Source organism: Symphodus melops (genome assembly GCF_947650265.1).
Source record: "Symphodus melops genome assembly, chromosome: 8".
Lineage (NCBI taxonomy): Eukaryota > Metazoa > Chordata > Actinopteri > Labriformes > Labridae > Symphodus > Symphodus melops.
In genome coordinates, this window is record NC_136698.1 from 5,596,508 (window position 1) to 5,619,692 (window position 23,185).

Sequence of the window (23,185 nt, forward strand, 5' to 3'; positions counted from 1 at the left end):
CCTGCTTAAAGTCCTCGTGTGAAGGAGACCGTGTGACCGATTTATTGCTCAGTCATCTGCAGCGTGTCATTAAGGACTTTCAGCTCCAGTATTTGAGGATCACTGTAGAGTTTATGAAACCATGTGTAGCTACCTGGTGTGGAACGTCTCTGCTGCTGCTGCTGCCTGGCTGCAGGCCAGACACCAGACAGAGAGGTCTTTTAGAGGCAGAGAGCCCCACCTCTGTCACCCTCTCCACTACGGTGGTGCTTTTCCACTGAGGGGCAAAAGGAAAGAAAGGATTCAGGCAAACATAAGTGAGGCTGTTGGTTCACTGACCAACTGCTGCTCGGAGCAAAACACAGACAAGGAGGCTGTTAACCTGCTCTGGTCACTAACTTGAACCTCATATCCGATTCTTAGAGGTCTGTCCTGCATAGACCAAAGAGAATTGATGTTGAGTTATTCCAAGTATTAGATACTTAGGAATGAGACATACTACCACCTGTATGACCTCCTGTTTACCCAGATTGGATGACCATTGAAAGCTCCTGTGAGGGGCCTTTGGATAGTAATGAAACAGATTGAAATGAATACTGATGCCTCTTTATGTTACTATTTGGCCTGTCACCTCTGCTGCGGGGTGTTAAACAAGGCGAAAAGCTGCTTACAAAAAAAAAACCTTTAGAAAATGTTCCACGCCAAAGATTTCAATGTGAGACATTGCGTTAGACATTCAATGTAATGAAGGACTCACTGATACATGTACCAGATCAGCAAAGAGATACATTGTCCTGCTTTGTCCATAAGGTCACTAATAAGGATGGAATATAAACGTTCCTCACAGGAGTGTTAATAGAGGAACATGAAGTGGGTATTTTATTTCTACACTGTTGATGCTCTGTGTTTGAATATAAACTGTAATCTAGCACGTGTATACTCTACAATCATCATCACCAAATTCAAGTAAATGTTACACAGTACACATTTTTAATGTAATCACACTTCAGGAAGTATCCACTTTCAACCATTTCTTAACATTCAGAGGAAAATGCTTATATTTTTACTCATTATTTGAGGGCTGTAGTGACCGGATGCTTCACATATTAAGATTTGACACGAGCACAAACAACAGACAGTATCAAATGTAATGAATTGTTACTGATGAAACCAGAGGAAGCTATTCAACTTTAGCCAGGCCTTGACATCAGTATAAAAGCTGCATCGACAATTTCAATCTTAATATCAGTCCTGGTGTTTGATGGTACAACATGGACTTTTCCCTGCGACGTCAACTTCAATGTTGATATCCTGAGTAACTGAAGTAATCATTTTAATACAAGGCTTTTCTTGTTACAGGTTATTTTTTGACTGTCCAGTATTAATGTTGTTACATAAGTTAATGTTCTCATTATGAAAGAGTTTCACTCTTTACACTGGACAGCAGCAGGGTTCACCCTCACAGTGCATGTTGTGAAATGCTTCGACAGAGAGTACAGAAGAAAGAAAAACAGGAACGACACAAAAGATTTATGGCATTTTACACCTGAATTGCTTCCTCCTTTTATTAGATAATTATTTTATCATGTACTTCAGGCTGGTGCCATTTCTGCAAACATATCAACCACATGGACACTGCAGGATATGAGGATGCATCATATGATGATTAAATATTTCTGCAGACATGATGACTGGTGAAGCCTATTTTCATAAAATGTGATTGTTCCTGCTCTGTTAAGAAAGCATGGCTGGTAATCCATGCTGTCTTTGTATTTAAGAGAAAAACAACAACTGAGGTAACTAGGACACTTGGCATCTCTCAGGAACCCTTACAGAGAACACAATGAGATTTGATAGCTTTTGTGTCTTTTGTTAGATAGAGGTCTCATATTAATGACACAGAAACCACCAACACCACCTTCCCACACTCTATAAAAGAAGTTTTGATAACTTGCTGCTTAAAAAAGTTTGATATGCTTAGAAAAGATCTACAGAGAAATTCAGAAATGTGTGGGGCCACTTTCTTTGGTTCTGCAGAAAACATTATTTCCCCTGTTTTCTCTTAATAAGATTGTACTCTATTCTTCTACTACAAATAATATTAACATTATACGATATCATGTTATAGTTGCTATGTTGTTTTTGTTTGGTACTGTACAACCTCAGAAAATTGTCTCCCTTAAAAAAGAAAGCCTGTGTGGTAAGACTTAATATCTCTGATGCTAAAACTTCTTGATGTAATTGAATATAAAAATCTTTAGGCATTTTCAAAGCATACATCCGGTGGATTACAGTTAAATGCATGCAATATTTTATGTATTCTTACACTGTAAACGTCAAATACAGTTGTTTTAAGGAAGTAAATGTAACAACCAGTTGTCTCAGGAGTCAGGTCGGGTTTGTACAGCTGCAACATTCACAAGAAGACCCACTGTGACAAAGTGTGGACGTCACAGTGGAGGTGGTGAGAGCCAAACTGATGTGTCAGGAAGCTGCTATTTACAGGAGCAGTCATCACCTCACATCAGCTGACCTGAGATCTGCTGTCACACCTGACTGTCTCTGATCTCATCTGACTTAAAGGCTTTTTTTCTTGGCATGTAACCATGAAAAGTGCAGATCTTGCTCTCCTGCACATGATTTACAAGGGGGGGGGGGAAACCCTTGTTCCACCAAGCTGTACGATCACGTACAGCACGAGTTGTCAATCCAAGGTACCTGTAAAACTGTTTTATAGGTTCTGACCTTGTGTTACCAGACGAGGAACTTGACGGCCCCTGAGACAACAGAGAACTTTGAATGTGATACACGTGAATGAGGTCAGATAAACGCTGTCTATAAGATCTATAAAGATGATTACAGGTCGATGATTACAGTCATTTTACGATAACATACTTGGACAACTTTCAGTGCTCCCTTATCTTTTCTGTCCGCCTTTATTAAGACTTATCTTTCTGATGCTCCTGTATGTCTCAGCTGTCAAGTCAAGCACTGAACAGCTATTGTTCGTGGGTTATCTGAACTGCATCTATTTAATTTTCCTTCCAAACATCATCCTGTTAGTGTGGTAAAAGTGAGAATGTTAGAATGCGGATGTAAGCATTTAGCTCCATGTAGTGTATTGTGCATCAGAGCAGCTAGAATGACTGCAGACTCTTTTTCAAGCCTTTATTTTAGGTGTTAGAATTCAATGAAATCCAGGAAGTGTGATTGGAGGGATGTAGCCTCCATGCGGCGTGCGTGTTAACCACGATAGTACTGGGGCCCCTGACTACAGACTCTTGATTGGTTTCTTTAAGAGTTCTACAACATTTGAAATGAAACTATTAGATGGTGGTTAACATTATATGTGTTAATCCTAACATGTCCGATTGTCATTGTTTGGTCGTTAGCAAGTAGTGTATGTTGTTATTTTGGGTAAAAGTCTATGTGCAGGGGCGCCTGTAGCGCAGTGGCAGTACACCATGTATGAAGGTGTCCTCACGTGGGTGGCCGGGGTTCGACCCCAGCCTGAGGCCTTTTCCCGCACGTCAATCCCCTCTCTCTGCTTTGTTCATCTTAAAATTGTCTGAGTCATCTCAGACAATGACTAAAATTTATGATAAAAAATACATTCAGTATCATAACTAATCCACTGTTGGCAGTGCATTTTTAAACTTTATTTATTAATATTTCTATTTAAAGTTGTTTGATTTTAGTCTGAGTCATAAAGTGGAATTATTCAAATTATCAGTCAGAGGAAGCTTCACCTTCACGAGCAAATAAGCCAAACAACTCTGATTATGGGAACCTGACCAGAGATTAACAGGGAGAAAACCAGTAGAGGTTAAAGTGAGCAAAAAAAAATATAGACACACAAAAAAAACCCCCCACCAAACATCAAGCCAAGCAATTTCAGTAAATCTCAATAAAGACTTTTATTTTTTGTACCAAAATAGGCAGTTAGAGCAGGGATAAATATTATAATATGTTAGATATAGATCCATCTCTGTTATAGATTCTTTGCATCGGTGCTTTACTCTAACAGACAGTGGCATGGTCCCCTGGCTAAAACACACAGCCAGAGTCGTGCAGAGAGGCCAGTTCTGTCAACTTACAACAACACTGGTTTACTTGATTCATACAGGAGTATACTTGGAGAGAAATAATGGAGCTGTGAGGGAATACCGAAGCTTTTAAAACACATGTAGTCAAAATGATTTATTGTCTGGATCTAGGAGCTACACTTTTGACAGAACTGTTTCTCTGAATGTCTCTGGTCTCCAGTCAGCTTGGAGGAGGGGAGGCCTCGGGGAGGTTGAGGGTGGAGATGAGAGATGTGGATGGCTGACTAGGTCCGTACATGGGCTGTGTTACCAAAAGCATCTTGATATTACAAATGTTACGCTTGAAAACAGAGAATATCATCTTGTTTCAGGTTAGCTCCATTTGTGACCTCAACCATGTGTGAGCTTATCTTCTGAGTGTAAAGTCTGGCTCAGTAAAGCTGCAGAAGGGAGGCAAAACGGTAAGTTCAAAGGTCGCTGTAAAGGTCAATAAATGGAGGTGAACTGCAGAGTCAGGTGATGCTTCGTCTTCATTAGTGTCTTTACAGTACAGGACATTTATTTCTCCTCTTGTGCCCAGAAAAGGGTTTCCTATCCAAAAGTATTGATCTTCAGCTAAAAAGTCGGCCACGGCCTGAACAAATATTTCTTTGCTTATTTCTTCACTTTTTCTTAAACAGAAAAAGTTACAATCACTACAAATCACTTGCTAACAATAAAGCAAGTAATAAAATTTGACAATCAGATGAAGAATTTGAAACATATGACTAATTACGAATTGATTAATTTGTTGTTCCCTTTATAACTCAGGCTCCCACTAATGAATCACAGTTTACAGCCCTGTTGAGCTCCACAAAGCACAGCATATAAACCGGCCTGATAAAAGCATCAGGAAAATTAAAGAGCTCTAACGACACTGTACAACACTGACCATTTTCTTTTGTTTTTACATTGCAAAGCAGATTTTTTACGTTTGTGACGCGTGCTCTCTGATTTAAAGCAAGTTCACGTCCTCCTCAGTCTCTATGAGCAGCAAAGACTTTGAAAGAGCCGCCACCGTCAGAGGGTTTGCAAAGCGAGAGACAAGTCTGAAAGCAGCAGAGCAGCCAGAGCAGCTATTACTGTAACGTTCAAGTTTAAGCTCCTTCAAAGTGGGAAGCGGTGCTTCAAATATCACAGCATCCTGGAAATGTGTTACATTTCAAAATGAGCAGTCCAAACAGAGAAAACAAGGTTGTAAAAATGTTGGATTGAGACATTGATCAACATTTTCAATCGATCTTGGCTGACTGTAAACACCTGATGAAGAAACTACCTTTAAAGCGTGAACATAAGGCTGCATAATATATAAACAAGGACCACTTTGACTGTCCACCCTGAGCCTGCAGTATGGAGTAATGCATGTTGAGCTGAGTTCACAAATGGAGCTAATGTTAGTGTTAATCATGCACACTTGAGGCGCAAACTTATAAAATCAGCATTTAAAAAAAAACTGTTGCTAATGCAGGTCATCAGCTTGTTAGCCCTGACAGTACCGTTATAGCCCGTGTGTTCATCTGAAGTCTTTCACTGCGCAACTAAAGCATGACGAAGCAGAGAAATTACGGCACTGAGTTTTTTTCAAACCACTTCAGATCTTTCAAACCCGCTTATTGTTCTCTGATACCTGGAAGAGAAACACTGGGTTCATGTCGGTCTTTTCATGCTAAGATGCATTTCAGAAAGCAGCCCTCGTTAGTGCAAAGTACAGTAAGACGGGAAGCTACAAAGAAGATGCTGATGATTATGATCGTGATGATAGTGTAGATGAAGAAGATGATACACTGATTAATGCTGGAATGATCAACTCATGTCACACCGAGTGTGGAGAACGAGAGGAGAGCGATGAAGGCATGAGACAGAAAAGAGGAGGAGGGGGGGGGGGGCAGAGAAGCCCTCGGGTGAGAAAGACTTTGGGAGATAGAGACCTATGTGTTTAAAACCAAGGATCTTGGCCTGTATTTATCAAACTGTTGGATTGTAATGAAAGAAAAAGCCATGAAAGAAGGAGCGGGGGAGGGGGGGTAGTGTTCAGCTACCCGCTGCAGAAACAGTTTTACTAGCAAAGGTTCTTGATAAACAATTTTTCTGCACGTCAATATTTATTTCAATAAAATGTATTATAAGTATTATTCTCAGCTTTTATTTGCACTAAATGACTTTTATTAAATGTAATGACTGAACTCCTCTCTCAACAGTATTTGATCAAACATCGTCTTTTTGTTTCCATGTCAGGCCATTAATTAACACATACAGATAAGGAATACAGAAGTTTAAGATTTTTACTGGAGATGCTGAGGATTGGCAGAATCTTTTGTCTCTATTGGATTGAACAGATAAATGTGATGCAGAGAGCGCAAAGATCAGATGCACCAAGAGGTCATCAGGAATCAAACCTGCAGTCAATGCTTCACGGACTGGGTCACCTTCTCCAATGAATGAGATCCACCAACACCCGGAAACAGAAGGTGTAAAGATTCAAATGTTTTGGGGTATTTTGTGTGAAATGTAAGCATTTTGTGCCACAAACAGGTTGAATGCTAATTGGCTGTTTTGACTTCAGACAGATTCATTTAACAATCCAAAGTATTTCTTTGCTGTTATGGGGGGTTTTTTTAAGCATGAACTAAATTTGATAAATACAGGTCGAGAGTTCCAACTTTAACATTGATGAGCCTTTTTTTTGGATCTTTGGATGTCCAAAGTACACTAAATACTTTTATCTAATTAAATAATTCTCATTTTATTTCCTCAATCTATTTGATTAAGAATTTCTGCTTAAACAGGAAATATCAACAATTAATTTAGGACTATTTTTTGCTACATTTCTTAACAGTAAGTATAATAGAGACTTTTTTTTGGCCCTTGGTTACAACATGATGGGGCTCATAGTGAAGTTTTCACCTCTTATCTACGGTCTTGAGACAGCCTAAAGAAGAAAAGAGGAAGAAGAAATGGGGTGTGAGAGAAAGATAGAAAAGAGAAGAAGAGAGAAACTCTAAACAGAAGCAGATCCATGGAGAAAGACGGACGAAGGGGGAGAGAGATCAAGATTTTGTCCCAAAAACATGCTCTTAAAGCTACAGCGTGCAAAAAGTCTGCCTCTTGGTGACAATATCATCATTACAAACCCATACATGAATGCATTACCCTTTGTTAATATGAAAACAACAACGACAACAACAATAAGAACAATAATAATGAAATCAAATCAGATAATGGTACATGTCGCCTTGATTTAAACCACCTCCTTAAACATTAAGGAACCGAGCTGTAGGAAGATCCACCAATAGGCTGCTGGACAGACTTAAGCTCCTCCCACTTCAGGAAGTAGCAGTCCCAGATAGTCCCAGCCTCATCAGACTTTATGTGCTTGTGTAAATCTGTGTGTGTGTGTGTGTGTGTGTGTGTGTGACAGTGTACTGTTGTGATGGGTGTAAAAGACGGAGAGAGAAAGAGAGGAAGCAGGCTGATAATAGAAAATTCAAGAAGTAGGGAGTGTTGAAGAGTGGTGCGTGTGATTATTTCAATGTGTTAATTCAGAGTCGCTCCTTGGTGGGGACCCAGATGTAAGGACCAGACTGCTCCTCGATGATCTGCTTCACTTGAGAGTACACCTCCTCTAGAGACGCTCCATGAACTACAGCTGCAGAGAGAAAGACAGAGGGGAATTACATTTCCACATGAGAACATTAACATCCAAATTCTGGCCGATTCTGAACAGACTTTTGAATCTGAATTACAGCCTGATCGTGTGTCGTTTGCTGTGCAATGAGCAGAGAACTTCTGGTGTATTTAAAAAATGTGGGTTGTATGACTACATACACTCCCACTGTGAGATCAGAACCATGAGCAGAGTCGACTTCAGACCTTGTTATTTTCAGAGAGTGTCTGAAAGCACCATGGCAACAGCAGGCATGCCTTCTTGATACATCGTCTCTCTTGTCACCAAAGATATGAACCTGAGAAACGTTGGCAGGAAAAAGCTGCAGACTTCAAGCTGCCAAGGAGTATTTGAGATGATTTAGCTGCTAGCTGGCTTTTGTTTGTTATGGTATGCTTAGTATGTGTGTGCGTGTGTTCGTACGTGCGTGTGTGTGAGAGAGAGAGAGAAGTGAATATGAATTGGAGAACTGACTGACAGAACCCAAATACGTCATAAAAATACATAAAATATGGCAGACTTCAACTGCCATCATGCAGTTTTCAAATGCAACTTTATTGACAATTGTTGATACTCCATCCTGATGTAACGCACACTGTGTGAGCTCTCAGGTTGTCAACTGGACCGTACAGTGTGAGCACGTCATTTGTGAGCTGTGGTTGTGCAGCTTAAACGTTTAACGTCAAACATTTCTCTAACATTTCAGCCATGGTGAACTGTTGTCAGGACTCTCCCTGACTCCTGGCCTCTTCAGTACCAGAACGTTGTAAAATAAAGAAAAACAAAGAATGATTTGTGATCCTACATAATGTTATCATCACAAACCCCCCCCCCCCCCCCCAAGACCCAGTGAAAATGATTTGCGACTCTTGTGGGAAAGTGACAGTCACTTTTGTTTGTATGCTTATGTTTTGTATGAACTGTTTACAAACCAGTAAAGAACTCGGTGAACTCGTGCTCCAGTTTGACGGCTCTGTCGAAGGTCTTCCTCGCCTGCTCCTCAGTGAAACGCTTGTTCATCTCTCTGGAGGGACAGACACCAGTTTCAACATTAGCGCGCAGAACAAGAACTCCTACATTAAATTTTCAAAACAGAACCGTCCACAAACATTTTGACCTTGATGAAAAGTTCAGTTTTGACCTTTGAAGAATATTTTAAGCTATAGCAACATCTGCAGTAAGAATAAGAAGTGAATTGACTTCTACATGTTGATTAGGAACCTGGAATATAGCATTCATGTGGAAATGTTCCTAAATACAGCATTTCCATGTATTGTGGTGTTAGTAATGATGGTACTTACAGGATATTGTCTACGTTTCGGGGTCTAATGAAGATTGCGATGGGATGGAGGCCAGCAATCTGGAGACGTTTGATTGCATTCCCTGATACATCCAGTATGCAGTGTTTTCCCTGAGACAAATGCACACATTGAGTATTTCCTGTTTCCTGTTTCCTTTTTCTTTGATCGTCTATCTTCTTTTAAACTGACCTTATCAGCCACTTCTTTCACAGACTGTATGCTGGTTCCGTACAGGTGGTTGTTATACTGTCCCGCCTCGATGAACTTGTGTTCCTGTATCTCTCGCTCCATGAGCTCTCTGGAGGACATGAAGTGATAATCTCTGCCGTCCACCTCGTAATCTCGCCGTGGCCGCGTTGTGTCTGTGGATCACAGATTTGACACAGACAAAAGAATTATTCTGGAGTTATTATTTGATACATACACACATACTGCACATGTTTATCTAATGTCAAAGTTGTTTCATTATAAGGCTGCATGTCAAGCTAGTCGTCTCTTTAAACTCTCTTTGTGCTGGGCCAAATGAAGCCACACAAATCCAAATGATAATTTGAAGTAAATTTTTATGATATAAGAATTCTTTCCGCTGCCACTGCTGGGATTTATTTCAAGGTTAAGAAACTCACGTGGGACACAGGAGCCAAACTTGTCCGGGAACTCAGAGATGAGGTCATCGTTGATCCGATCTTTCATTGGTCCAAGCATGATGACTGGTCGTGAGTAATTAACTGGGATATGACAAATTGAACCAAGTTAAGAAACATTGAGAAATAGAATCTGATTCACCCCTTTATTGTCCCCATATTTGATTCTGTGTCACTTTAAAGATCACTGGTGATGATGCTGAATGGCTGTATAACATGAGGACGATACCTTTGAATGATGAACCCACAGAGAAATATGACTCAACGCTGCAGCTCCCCTTAGTTACTGTATAGGGAACTTCTCTTTTAGCCCGGTGATTTTGTTTTATTCTCTATCTCTCGGTTAGATAAACTCTCAGAGTTTACATCGGTTGTTTTTATGCCACCAAGCTCTGATAAACTCTTCCACCTGCCCAACGCTCAAGTTAGCTGATAACCAAAGGTTAAAGGCTTAAAAACCGACTTAATGATAAACCAGCCTGCCGTAACTGATGCAGTTGGAGGTTTTTAAGATTGAACTGAAGGTAAATCTTCTGACACAAATGAAGAGTTGGACTAAATAACTGAAGACTGTAAAAGATCTACTGTGTTGAAGGGCTTCAGTTACCAAAGAAATAATTATCACAATAATGAAAATCAAAATGTTCAGGAGAAACAAAAAGGACGATACAAAGATGAGCACTGACCTTCCTGCTGCATGACAGGTTGGTAGGTGAGGAGGGTCTCCTCCTGGCCAGCTGATTGGACAAACAGAGATGATTGACAGTTCAGAGGAATATTGAACGTGAGCATTAAGAACAAAACACACTCTCAACCTTTTCTACTTTTTGACTAAACTTCTTCAACAGCTCTGGAAAAGCAGGCTGAGAGGCAGAGAAAGGTCAGTTGCAAACAAACCCACCCACACACACACACAGGCACGTGTGTGTGCACACATATACACACACACATACACAAATTAACACTCACATGCACATAAAAACACAATAATCACAACACACAAAGAAAACACACAAACCAGAAGCAACGTAACGTAGCTGTGGTTTGAAGTAAAACTGAACACAACAAGCAAAAAGAAGGAAGAGAGAGAGAGAGAGAGAGAGAGAGAGAGAGAGAGAGAGAGAGAGAGAGAGAGAGAGAGAGAGAAGGGTCTAGACTTACAGGAACTACTCTCACTATCGCTGGTGCCAGAGGTTACCAGCTCTGGAAGGACAAGACAGGTCAGAGTCAGCTACACACACATAAACACTTACAGACACATATATAAACAAACAAACAAACACACACACACCTGCATTCTTTCGATGTCGCTAACACACTTAAACTTAAGACAAAAAAAACAACAACAGCCATACAGTAATGTGTATATATCGATCATGTCTAGACATCTAACCTGCAGGGAAGCAGGGAGTGGCCCAAAGTGGACGTCTGAACATTACGGACTCAAAGCTTAAATGTCAAGTTTTGACATCTAGTGTGAGTATTGACGCCTGTGTTTGGAACGTCTTAGTTCATACTGTAGGTGTGAGCAAGCGGCTGGAGTATCAGAAAACACAGGGAAGTTACACACTTCAGACTGAAGGTTCCTGGACAGCATCATGCTTATTAAACGATTGCATTTTCTACGTAATAAATGAAGAAACGGGACATTATGCATTTGAGAGTTGCTGCTGTTTAATTCCTGTTGAACCAAACTGCAGAGATTTTCTGAAAGTGTTCAAATATTGAAACAATTATGGTCAATGAACTTATTGAATGTAATCTTCTGGAGGGAGGCTTTATGGCCGTGTGGATGACAGGATGTTGGAGAAAAGACGAGTGAAGCATCTGTCAGGTACGCTAAAGAGCTGGAGTTACACAAACTGAACACCAGGTGTCACTGATGTAGAGAATACCTACCTTTGTCTTCCTGATCCTGCAGAGAGAGAGAGAGAGAGAGAGAGAGAGAGAGAGAGAGAGAGAGAGAGAGAGAGAGAGAGAGAGAGAGAAGGTTTTATTTAAGATGATTATAAGACTATCTTGACTTTTATCAGCAGACTCCTGTTTGAAAACTCATCGGCCTTTCTTCTTCACGAGAACACAAACTTTGAGAGAGCAAGGCTAATTTGCAGTAGTTCTCACAGATAGTGGAAACAGCTTTTGCGTGTGTGTGTCTGTGTGTGTGTGCGAGAGATCATTTTTAATTATCAGCTCCTCACCATGCAGAGCTGCTGATTACAGACTCGCTGATTCACAGAGTGTGAGGTAAACAGAGAGCGTGCTGACAAGACAGTGATATCAATAGCGAGTGTTACTCTTGTGCGTCAGCCGTGAAGTGTGAATAAAAGTCACTTCCTCGCCTCTGCTCTGAACTCTGGAACTTTTTAAATCGCACATATCAAAGTAAAACATGCTGCTTATTTATATACATATTTTTGTCCAATCAGTAGTTTAACCCACCTGCACTTTTCCTTGTACCGGTTTGTGTTGCTGTCAGTAAGACACTTTGAGTCAGCTCATGTTATCAGAAAACTGCAAATTGCTTTTGCCAAGCATGACTCAAAGTGAGTCGTAATTAAAGAGCAACTTCCTGTGTTATATCAGTCTTTTCTACCACCTTCTACCTTTGTTTTTGTTGTCTTCCTAGCTTCATGTTTACATCCTCTATTTGTATTCTTGTTTCAATAAAGTGCTAGGTCCTTTTCAAATAAACAAATGGCTATATGTTTGAAATGTTCATATTATTTGTCAGTGAACAAAGATTCCAGTGGTGATTAACAGGGAGGAAAAAGCTCTCAGTGTCAGTGCCACAGAAACATTTGCCCATGAATTCTCTGCGTCTTTGTCCTTCAAAAAGCTGCAGCGAAATCGACTGCTGATGCTCAAGCTGATGTTGCTGCACATGCTTTTTTAAAGCTGATGTGGCCACTGTACTGGATATGGTGTCGCTTCTCGAAGACTCAACCCAAAACTTGATACTTTGAAATGATGGCTAATAATGCTTCTGATTTAGGAATTTACACTGGGATTGAACTGGGACTTTCTAGTTTGGTTTTCTCCTGGTTTGCTGTCAGTGGCTTACACAAAGCTATCACCTGTTTAGAAGGTGCTCTATGCTTTACTTTATGATTTCTACCTCTAGAGTGGTTTAACATCTCTGTGCGCAGACATTGTTTCTGATTTGAGTCGAGATGTAGCAGGAATAGCTTCACAGCTGCAGAAACACAAAAGTGAACCGTTGATCCACACTCACTCTGTTTGAGTTCTCATCAGAGAAGCAAAGCACTCAGCAAATCTATCACCAGCAGTTTCATATCGTGTTCATCTTTCATGTTGTTAGAGGAGTCTTGAGAGTTTGGTTTCAGATGATACAATTGGTTTAATACAAGAAAACAGTGTGTGGCTGTTTTAGAGTGCTTCACTGTTTAGATTATTTACTTGGAACGTTTACTTTTCATGGAGAATGTTTTTGAGAATGTTTGATGCACAAGAGTGTGAGAGAAATGTTATAAAAAAAGGGTTGTTTTGCTTTTTCTGCATCAACTTAATGTTAGGAGAAGATGCTCATTTCAGTAAAGAGTCGAGTGCTGCGTGGTTGATGCGTTGATACTCTAATGATTTAATGTATTTAATCATGATTACACGCTGAAATTCAATAGTAAATCGCAAGTAATTGAATTTTTTCATTCATTTCATGTTTGAAATTCCATTATTTTGCATTTGAATAAAAATGGTTGTGCATTCATTTAGATGTTTTTGTACTGTTTTAAGCTGAGGGTACTTTGCTCTGCTTTTATTTTGAAAGACCATAAGAAACTTGTGGTCGGCCTAAGACTACAACAGAGAACTTGTTATGGATGGAAACTTTATTTTCCTTCACTGTGTCGACAGGGAGACTTTGCTGTCTATGTGGTGGCTTATCTACGGTGCGCCTAAAAGGACAAAACACTGTGCGATCAATGCGATAAAAAACCCCAAAAAAACCCCTTTAATTTCTGAACTTAAATCGCATCACAGTTAACTTGTTAACACACACTCTTTGAAAGCACCCAGCTATAAACTGTGAATGTTAATGAATGCGGTTGTTACTCACCGATCTGTCCTGAGATCTGCTTACTCTGACCGTCTTTAACCTCGACCTCTCCTTCTTCTCCGCCCTGTGAGACAGAAAGACCGCAAACTTAGAGAAATACTGAGAAAGGACAAACACAAACAAGTGAGCATGGATGAAAGCTAAGATTCAGAATAATGTAGACAAGGGAATCTTGGAAACATCTTCAGGGATGTCTTTTGGGGACTTTTTCCATCTTAGCTAGTTAGCCAAATGTTTGCATATAAGAAAGGAAATAATCTTCCACTATGATAGTTTTTGGTTTGATTTTATGATGATAATTTAGCGTTAAAAAATCTAAAATGATTATGTCAAGTTGATGGATCTTAAATGACTAAATGCTTTAAGCAGTCACAGTCCAAAAACTGTTGAATGGCTTTATCTCTTTTCCTTAAGTCAATGATAGTTCAGTGTTTCCTGAGGACATGAAGCACCTGAATTTCCCAGCTCTTATTACGGATGCCACTTAGTTTCAGGTCATTTCACTGAGTTACAAACCCTCCTTTGCTGCTTTTTTTCTCCACAGAGGGTCTGATTGTTTGTGCTTACTTTTGTCAGCTATGTTTAAATGTAGACGTGTCAGCACTTTCTGTTGGATTTTACGCCATGCTGCTCGTCTTGATTTTAACAACACAACGACAGAAACTAACGCCATTACATGTGGCTCTGCTGTGGGACTGTGTTAAAATGAAAGACATTTGGTTTGATAGAACAAAACATGCAATGATCTATATTACCTCAGTCAAACCACAAACATGTATAGTATACTTTTTTTTGTTTTGTTCTGTCCTGGTTTCATGGAGAGGTGCAGTGTATCTCTTGGACTTTTGTTTGTCTGTTGGATGTCATTATAGTAAAAAAAAACAAAAAAACAACCCCAAAACAATACAATGACAGCAAGAAGAATGTCCTGTGCCTCAGTTTAGGGAATTGTTTGTCAATTGAAGACTCATTTGGTAATTGAGGCTTGACAAGCTAAATGTGTTTTTAATACGAATTGGTACTTTCTGCAGCTTTTAGTCTCCAGATATCTGCAGACAGCCAAACAACTGTGGCTGAGAATAGTCCCGCAGCATCTGAGTCCACAGCAGGAATTTCCATAATGAGTGAAGGGAGGATGTGAGTCTGCAGGCTATTCTTCAGTTGTAATCCCCGGGCTGCACTAATACACAACAAAGCTCTCTCACAAGAATGTTTGCACTTGTGTATTAGCAAATACTCTTATAGCCTCCTCATCTTACTCCACCCTCCTCTTTCCTTCCCATGACATGATAAGGTTGATGTTTTATTTGTGAAAGAGTAGAGGAAGGTGGGGAGAGAGGGAGGGGTGGCAGTGGTGGTTCGAGGATGAACAAGGAAAGTAGAAGGAAAGAGGAGAGGAACTGAGAAGCAGTTAAAAAAAGAGAAAGGTGGAGAAGACGGAAGGGTCAGCAAGATTTGGAGATCAGAAACAGCAGGAGAGGAAGAGTGAAGAGGAGGGAGGTGTGGCATGTAAAATTAAATGAGAGAGTGATGTTAATGGATTTGAAACAGAATGAGGAAGGGGAAATGGAAGAGTGAAGAAGGAGAGGTGACGAGAAAGAGGAGATGAAGCAGGAGCAGAAGGGGAGGACAGAGACAGGAGAATAGGAGGTGGTGGGAAGGAGAATTGGAGAGAGAGAGAGAGGAGGGAAGGAGGAGAGAGCGAGAGGAGAGGAAGAGAAAAGTTGGAGAAAGGAGAGAAAGAGGAGGAGAAGCTAGACCAGTACAATGAGATGAATAAGGTGACCAAATTAAAAGGACAAGAAAAGAGGAGGAGAACCAGAGAGGCGGGTTAAGTTCAGGGTTCAGTTTATTAGCTTATATAAATTAAACTGTGGCTGATTTTACTAATTAACTTCACCTTCAAAACCCAAAATAACCACTGGCCTCTAATAATCATTACTTTACTTCTCTTACTGCAGCTTTTATTTACCACCGTTATTAAATATTCATTATTTAATGCCTTCTGCATCCAGACCTCTGTCTGACAGTATTACTATATTTTCCACTTTAATTGTCCACAATATTTCCTCAACACTTCCTCATTCAAACCCTATAAAAAGCTAAAACTTTGTTCTTCTTCAACCATAACACATCCCTTATATTACCCATAATGCAGCAGCCTATTATCGCAGTTTCTCTCCACCATCCTTTTTTTAACACCTCAGACTATTTATACCCCACCTTCTAAAACCCTAATCCCTGTTTCACTCTAATTTCAACAATCCCTCTCTTTCCATCCCTCCACTCTATTACTTTCCACACCCCGCCCTCTCTCCCCATCACCTCTGTCAGTGTCACGGACGGTAACAAGTCTTGTTCTAAAAATGGCCTCCTCCTACTCCCACCTCAGAAGCCAATCAACCTTTGTCTATCACCTGCTCCTCTGAGGAACAAGAGAGGTGTGAGGAGGGGACAATGCTTTGCAGAGAGTTCAACATTCAGGAGATTTTGAAGGTCCTTTAATTCGGTAAAAAAGTAATAATATCATACTGTAAAAATTACTAATCTCTGACCTCCTGCGGCTGGGGATGACTCCAACTTCAGGGCAGTTTGGAGGCGGGGGGCTAAGGTGACGTGCGGGCCACCACTCCTCTTCACCCGCACTGCTCACATGGAGGATATCCCCAAAATGAAATGGAAGGATCTGATTGGGCGCGCCCAGATCTGAAGTGCTTCCATCATAGTCGAATAACGCTCTGCAAAAGAACAGAAAAAGAACGAAATGATGTTAAATCACTTCACTGAACAGTCTGCATTAATGCACAGAACCAGACATGGAGAACAATTCTGACGCGCGTATGTGTCACCTTATTCAGACTTCTTCATATTTTAGGCTTCTACTTTTACACATAATCTCAACACTGTGACTTACGTACTTCATTTAAAGGTTGATTTCAGCACTCTTTGCATCCCTCACCACTGCACTATAGTCCAAGGCTTGCTCTATTAGTTGTAAATGTTTAAGTTCAGAGAGTAAAGTTAAGCTGAGTCATACTACTTTTATGTCTCAACATACCTGGCAGATAAAGCTGATTCTGATAAGTGAACACTTTAGAGTATTTCTTTTCCTCCTAAATTCAAACGCTTTTCCATTTAACAAAACACACACATAGGCCTTTTAAACTTTTGTTCAATTCATTTGAATGCACAAACTGTGTTGAAGAAGTGTACTCCTGAAAAGGTAAAGCAGTGAGCCAGTATCCTCAACCTGCATTCTTTCCACGAGCAGAAGGGGACGACAGCACTGAAAATCTGATGATAATAAAGTCTATAAGGAGATGATCATTTTCTCACTTCATACTTATTTTCCCTGTTTACAGTATGAAGTGAAGCGCACAGTGTTTTTTTTTTCCTGTGCTATGGTCCCATTTACAGATGAGAGAGTGAGATGTGCTTGAGGGCGGGGCTTCTTGTAATTAAAATGTCTTAACAAGGATAGAGGTTTACTGATGCATATCCACCTCCTCAGCTAAATATAGTCATAGACAAAATGCCAAACACGAGGCTTCCAAGCAGACAACAAACCAATGGGTGACTTCAGGTGTGCTGTCTCCACCTCTTGCAGTCTATGTTTCCGTGTTTTATTTATGATTCTTGACTTTTGCTCAACATGTTTTTGCTGATCCTTTTCTATCGCGCTTGTTTTGACCTTTTCTTCTCCACAATAGCGAGTCAAATTCTTGTCACATTAAAAAACTACTTTGATTGAATTTTGAATAAGGTAACATTTGATGCATTTGGATGCATGAAACCAGCGAAACATTTGATTAAAGTTCGGTCAGGATGGCCTTCACTTCTCCTTTAACTGTTGCCAAGAACTTGACATCTTTAATTTACACTTCAAATAAAGATAGAAGAAGAAATAGAGGGACATATAGAATACAGAGAGATAAATCTGTTGTAAATAACACCTAAAGCAGCTGAGGGACGCTTTCCTACACGATTTATTCATGACCTTGTCTGTTTGTACATGCTTCTGTATCCTTGTGTTTATGTGTGTGTGTGTGAGTGTGTGTGTGTGTGTGTGTGTGTGTGTGTGTGTGCGTGCGTCGTACACATCTGTCTGTTTGTGTTGTGTGCGCTGCTGTTTATGTTCACTGTGTCCCATCGGTGATCTGTCTCTGTGACCACAGACCTGTCCGCAGGGAGAAAGACCCATGAAAGTAGGCCAGCAATATGTGCGTGTGAATGTGTTTACGTGTGTGTGTGTGTGAGTGAGTGTGCCTGTGCGTGTGCAAAGGAACTAGAGCTGAAATAACCGACATCCCCTAAAGTCCCTACTGCCTTCATCAATAAAACAGAACATAGACGGAGAAGGAACCAGGAGAGAAAAGCAGAAATTAGAAGGAGAGGTAGACACAGAGAGCCTGACAAAAACACCAGCTCATGTTTTATTTATGTTCCTTTAAAGACGATACAGAAAGACTTCCACACAGGACTTTATGAATGCAGCTGCCTGCTAAAATGGAATAGACTATAAACTGAACAGCCTTATGTGATGGTTAGAGGGTCAACAGTTCAAATGTTTACATTAAGTTACAACTGACCTTTTGAACCGTTTCCAGTGAAAATGTATTTTTATACATCAGGAGTGTTCATCTAACTGGATAGATCGTGATCGAAGTTGCAATGATGTCTTGAAAGTTTCCATGGAAAACTCTGTATTTAACAGATTACAGTTAGAAATGTCCTCTGAAGTGGCGCCTGTCGCCTGGTGGTTAGTCAACACACCCAATGTACAGAGGCTACAGCCCTCCAAGAAGATGGCCCGGGTTTGAATCCAACCTGTGGCTCCTTTCCCACATGTCACTCTTCACTCTCCCTCTGTCCCTGATTTCTGACTGACCACTGTCCTATCTCTAAATCAAGGCACTAAAATCCCCATAATAACCTTTAAACAAATGCTTCCAAGTAACTGATGTTGTTAAATATTAAGATGAACTTTATTTTCCCCAGTCGGAAATTTGCCATGAACTTCTACCATAGTAAAGCTTAATTTATAGCTCTAAATGTACAGTTTTTAAGCTGATTTATTAGCACTTTTAACCAAAATAACAAAGCATTTGTAACATCAGTCCATAGACTATTTGATTCATTCTTCAGTGTTTGCAGCTGGTTTACTGAAGAAACAGAGACTCTTAATAATCACAACAAATCCAGTCAGTCTGTAAAAGATTAGAGTCTGTCATGTATTAGCCAAAGTCTGTCAGCATAATTCCAAACAATTACAAGAAGATGGCTCTCTCGCTATGGTAACAATATTTAGCTAATCATGTTACTGTTTTTTTTTTTTTAAAGTCTAATGTTTTGTAGCTTATCTATCCACGGGCTCCTCCTCCCCCCGCAGACATCCTCCTCCTGTCATCTTTGAGGCCGCTGATGGGCTTTGCAACACTTGAACTTATTCTTTTGGTCTACCGGCTCGATCGACTGATGCCAAAGTCAGAAGAACAGAAAAAGTTGAGAGACTGAAATAATATCCCTAACAAATAGTCTCAATTCAAATCTAACTGCATGTTCATGTCTTACTGGAAAATATGTGTTGTGTTTGCTGAACTGTAACTTTTTGAGTAAATTGGAAGTGAAAAAAGAGAAGTAAACTAATGTTTCACTCTGTAGCTGACCTACTGTTAGAATATAATTACAATGAATTATTTAAAGAAGTAGTTTGGAAGTAAATCCCTGTAACCTCATCTTCAAAATCTACAACTGAGGTGTGCTTTTTTTAATTACATGCTGTAAATGACATGTATGGATATAAACATGTGGTTTCTTCATGACATCCAAAACAGCAGCAGTGGTACAGAAGGCTTAATGTGTGAGCAGATGCACAACGTGGTGAAATATTTATAGCTGCTCTCTATTATCATGAGATATGAAAATGTTTTAAAATAGTAAAGACAAGAGAGAAGCAGCAGGCATATAGTATCGCTGTGTGAGATTTACATCGGTAGGTCAGAGAGTGAGTAAAAAATAAACAAGAGCACTCTCATTAAAGTGGATCCCAAATGACTTCACAGCTACTGTGTAACACTGATGAATAGTGTGTTGTATTATTAAGGCTACATGTACTGTAAATGTGACTCTAAATCAATTACCTGTTCTCAGTATAACACTCCAGTGTGTAATTCCTGAGTGGCAAATTTCTGAAATTCAATTAAGCGAATGAAGGAACACGGTAATTACTTCAGTGTAATCGTGCTATATTGCAGTGTGTGTGACAACCTGTGGACACATGTACCACTAACGCTACCTATTTGCAAAATATCACTGTTATAGATCTTTGTTAAATGTAGTTTAAAAAAAATGCAAGTAAAGGTGGAGGGTTGCATTTACATCCATATGAACAGGAAAAAGAAAAGAGCAGAGGGCAGATCTGTAAGACTGTAAATAACCTTCCTGTCCTTTACTATTGAGTCATTCATCAAGGTGTCAGTGTTTGTAAAATACCTCAAGAGTTAAACTTATCTCATAGAAAACATTTTAAGGAAGCAGGTGACAATGATGGATTGTTTCTGGACTTCGCAAGGCACATGTCGATGTGACTTTAAATCAGCATTCAGCTTCTATTTGACACTTATTCCAAACCCTCTGTGAAATCTCTTCACTTGTGCAAAGGAATACATGCAAATCACTGCAGAGTGTAACAGAAACACAGCGGCCTTTTTCCTGGGGACATTTTAAGCATTCAATCCTATGTCAGTGCTGTTTTTGCACAGCCAGCAACCAGCTGTGAAAAGTGCACTGCAGTGTAGCTTTATACTCTATAGGATGATTGCATACATGCAGTTTATTTCAGAGATGAATATGACTCTATGATAATGCTTTCTTTTGTTCTTCTCTTTCCACAGCATGTTCATTTGCTCTATCTACACTGCAGATGTGATTATTATTTATTTAAAAGTTAGACCACATTCAATCACTTTAAACCCTGATATTGAGTTGCAAGGAGCAAATGTCCCCAAGCTTTTTGCTTACTTTTATGAAATGCTTTGAAAGTGAATATCTGCACCAGAGATCAGCACAGAGAGATTTGTATCAGTTTACGTTGCCCGGGGAGACACAAGTCGAGGTATTCATGCGGTCCTCACAGGCCAATCAGTGCATCGATGTTTTGTTATAAATCTCCACATCGATCCCTAGTAGACTGTGAATGTGTTTAATATTCTAATTATGTTGAGATATTTTTTTTGCAAGTAGCATGAGAAGCCTGTTTATATATTTCATGATAAATATCATCATGGCAGCTTTCTCATAATCTGTGTGCAGTTGTGCCTTTACTTCTCACCCTCTCATGCATCATGTTGTTCAACATTAGACAGATCAGAAACGTTGTTAACATTCTTCAGAGTGGATTCATGTTACTATCCAAGTCCTTCAGGTACATGTCTAGATTTCTGAAACCAGGCTGTAAAGATTACATGAAAAGGACAGCGATATTTGAAAAAATGACTACAAGCAGAGTACTAGTGCACATGTTCATGTGCACCAGAAGTACCTTGATTTATCTTCTACAGTGGATCTCTGCAAAGTCTGCACATTTATCAGTAAAGATTACACACACACCTTTCACACAAAGACAGTCTCATATTTGTATGTCGCCTTGCATCAGTGACATTTCCTCTAAAAAAAAAAAAAAAAAAGTTAGCCTGTGTCTTCTCTATCTGTATGGACGTGCATAGTCGCAGAGAGCACCAGACACCCCTAATTCGTCATGCACCAGCAGCCTCATCTAGACCAATCAGCTGCCAGTATGAGCCCTGCATTTTGAAGATTTGATGCTGATTGGTCAATTAGGGGCGGTACCCAGTTACTGTACCTTCCCTGTATGACAGTGATTTATCATCTGGTCTGTTCGGGGGGGTTACTGCATTATCCTATATATAACCTTGAGAAGATTGTGGCCTGATTTTGAAGAGACATGGAGAAGACTTTCATTAATATTCAGAATGTAAAGTGATTAAGTTGTCATGGCAAGTTGTCATGGTAATTAACTGATCTATGCAAATTTCTTTATTAAATCTACACTTACACAGTCATGTACAGGACAGTCTGCTGCATGAAATATTCATCCATGGCTGCTGGTGTTGCTCAAAATATGACCAAATATCTGCAAAACTAATACAGTGTGACTCTACGTCTTCTCTAGTTTGTGTTTTAAGCTAATTAGCGAACATTAGCATGCTCACATGTTGAACTAAGATGGTGAAGGTATGAGCATAACGCATGATGGTTTTAGCATTTAACACAGATAAGAAGAGAGGTCATCATAGCCAAAGACTTGATTTCTTTGTGTAATGCTGTAACTTTGAACAACTAAGCTGAATTCCCTCAGGCACCCTGCTGTCTTATTTTAACTAAATGATTAACGATACATTTCCATGAGATTGTTGAGCTTCAAATTAAGAGAAATCAAATAAAGAGCAAAAGTTAATTCATTAATTTATTCATTTTAAATCATATTATTCATATTATCATAATAATATATGTTTCTTTTATTGGTATAGTAACGGCTTCTTTAAGTTCATTAGTATTGCTCCATGTCACTCAAACACGATGTGTAAATCCATCCTCTAACATGATTGAATTAAATTATGTGTAACAAAATACAATTTGCAAATGTAATTCATGCCAATGCCTCAGGGCCAGTTCTTAAAAAGATGCATGAAGGAAGATAGCAGCCAGCTGCAATGTTATGTTTCCTTATTTGTTCTTACAAACTGCACATTTTACAAACGGGATCATTTGCCTCGATTTTGTGAAAACCAAGAAGGTCATTCATGGTTTCACAAGTATTGTGAGTCCACTGGCACAAACGTACGTTCACTGTCAGAGATGAAATAACACGAAAGAAGTTAAAGAACATTCAGTGGCATATTCTGTTTGACTCCGCCTTTGAGCACATATTGTTGGACTACTGATCCCAGTGCGATGCGTGTGACTGTTAAGTCTCTAGCATGCTGTACAGTTGTGACTCCTGCCCTGTGTGAGTGCGAGTCAGTGTGTCACTGTGTGTGCGCGTAGTTCAAGGTTACTCTGACCGCACTGCTGCTGCCTGTTCCTTCAAGGCCACTTGCACTCAGCTCAAGTCAGAGATTGTTTTCATGCACAGACCGAGTCAGCTGTAGAATGTTTTTATGTCCCTAAATCTGGTCATATCTGTGCAGCTTTAAGGACAGTTTTCAGGCTCTTCTACCTTCACAGCCTTAATCATCGTCTACTACATTACTATATACAACTGGATGAATGAAAGTTACCATCAGTACCTATATATATTATATGTATGTATGTATGTATGTATGTATGTGTATATATATATGTATATATATATATTCTCATTCATTCTGGCGGTGTATGTGTGTATATATGGCGAAGATACACTTTCTTGAAGGACATAT

The 23,185-nt window shown here is 39.7% G+C and overlaps 1 protein-coding gene across 6 annotated transcripts in view; it reads right to left on the reverse strand.

Annotated features, from left to right (window-relative positions):
* Positions 1 to 3,871: 3,871 nt before the first annotated feature.
* LOC306827721 (discs large homolog 1-like protein) overlaps positions 3,872 to 23,185 on the reverse strand; it is a 107,376-nt gene continuing 88,062 nt past the window's right edge. For 5 of the 6 annotated variants that reach the window (XM_079349729.1, XM_079349733.1, XM_079349732.1 and 2 more), the window contains 10 exons: positions 16,301 to 16,483; positions 13,746 to 13,809; positions 11,573 to 11,588; positions 10,835 to 10,876; positions 10,360 to 10,410; positions 9,656 to 9,757; positions 9,219 to 9,391; positions 9,030 to 9,139; positions 8,661 to 8,752; positions 3,872 to 7,710 (listed from right to left, as the gene is read on the reverse strand). In XM_079349729.1, coding sequence (XP_079205855.1) covers positions 7,604 to 7,710; positions 8,661 to 8,752; positions 9,030 to 9,139; positions 9,219 to 9,391; positions 9,656 to 9,757; positions 10,360 to 10,410; positions 10,835 to 10,876; positions 11,573 to 11,588; positions 13,746 to 13,809; positions 16,301 to 16,483 — 940 coding nt within the window. In that variant the 3' untranslated portion in view covers positions 3,872 to 7,603. The remainder of the gene's footprint in view (positions 7,711 to 8,660; positions 8,753 to 9,029; positions 9,140 to 9,218; positions 9,392 to 9,655; positions 9,758 to 10,359; positions 10,411 to 10,834; positions 10,877 to 11,572; positions 11,589 to 13,745; positions 13,810 to 16,300; positions 16,484 to 23,185) is intronic. The other variant, XM_079349730.1, reaches the window with a different exon arrangement.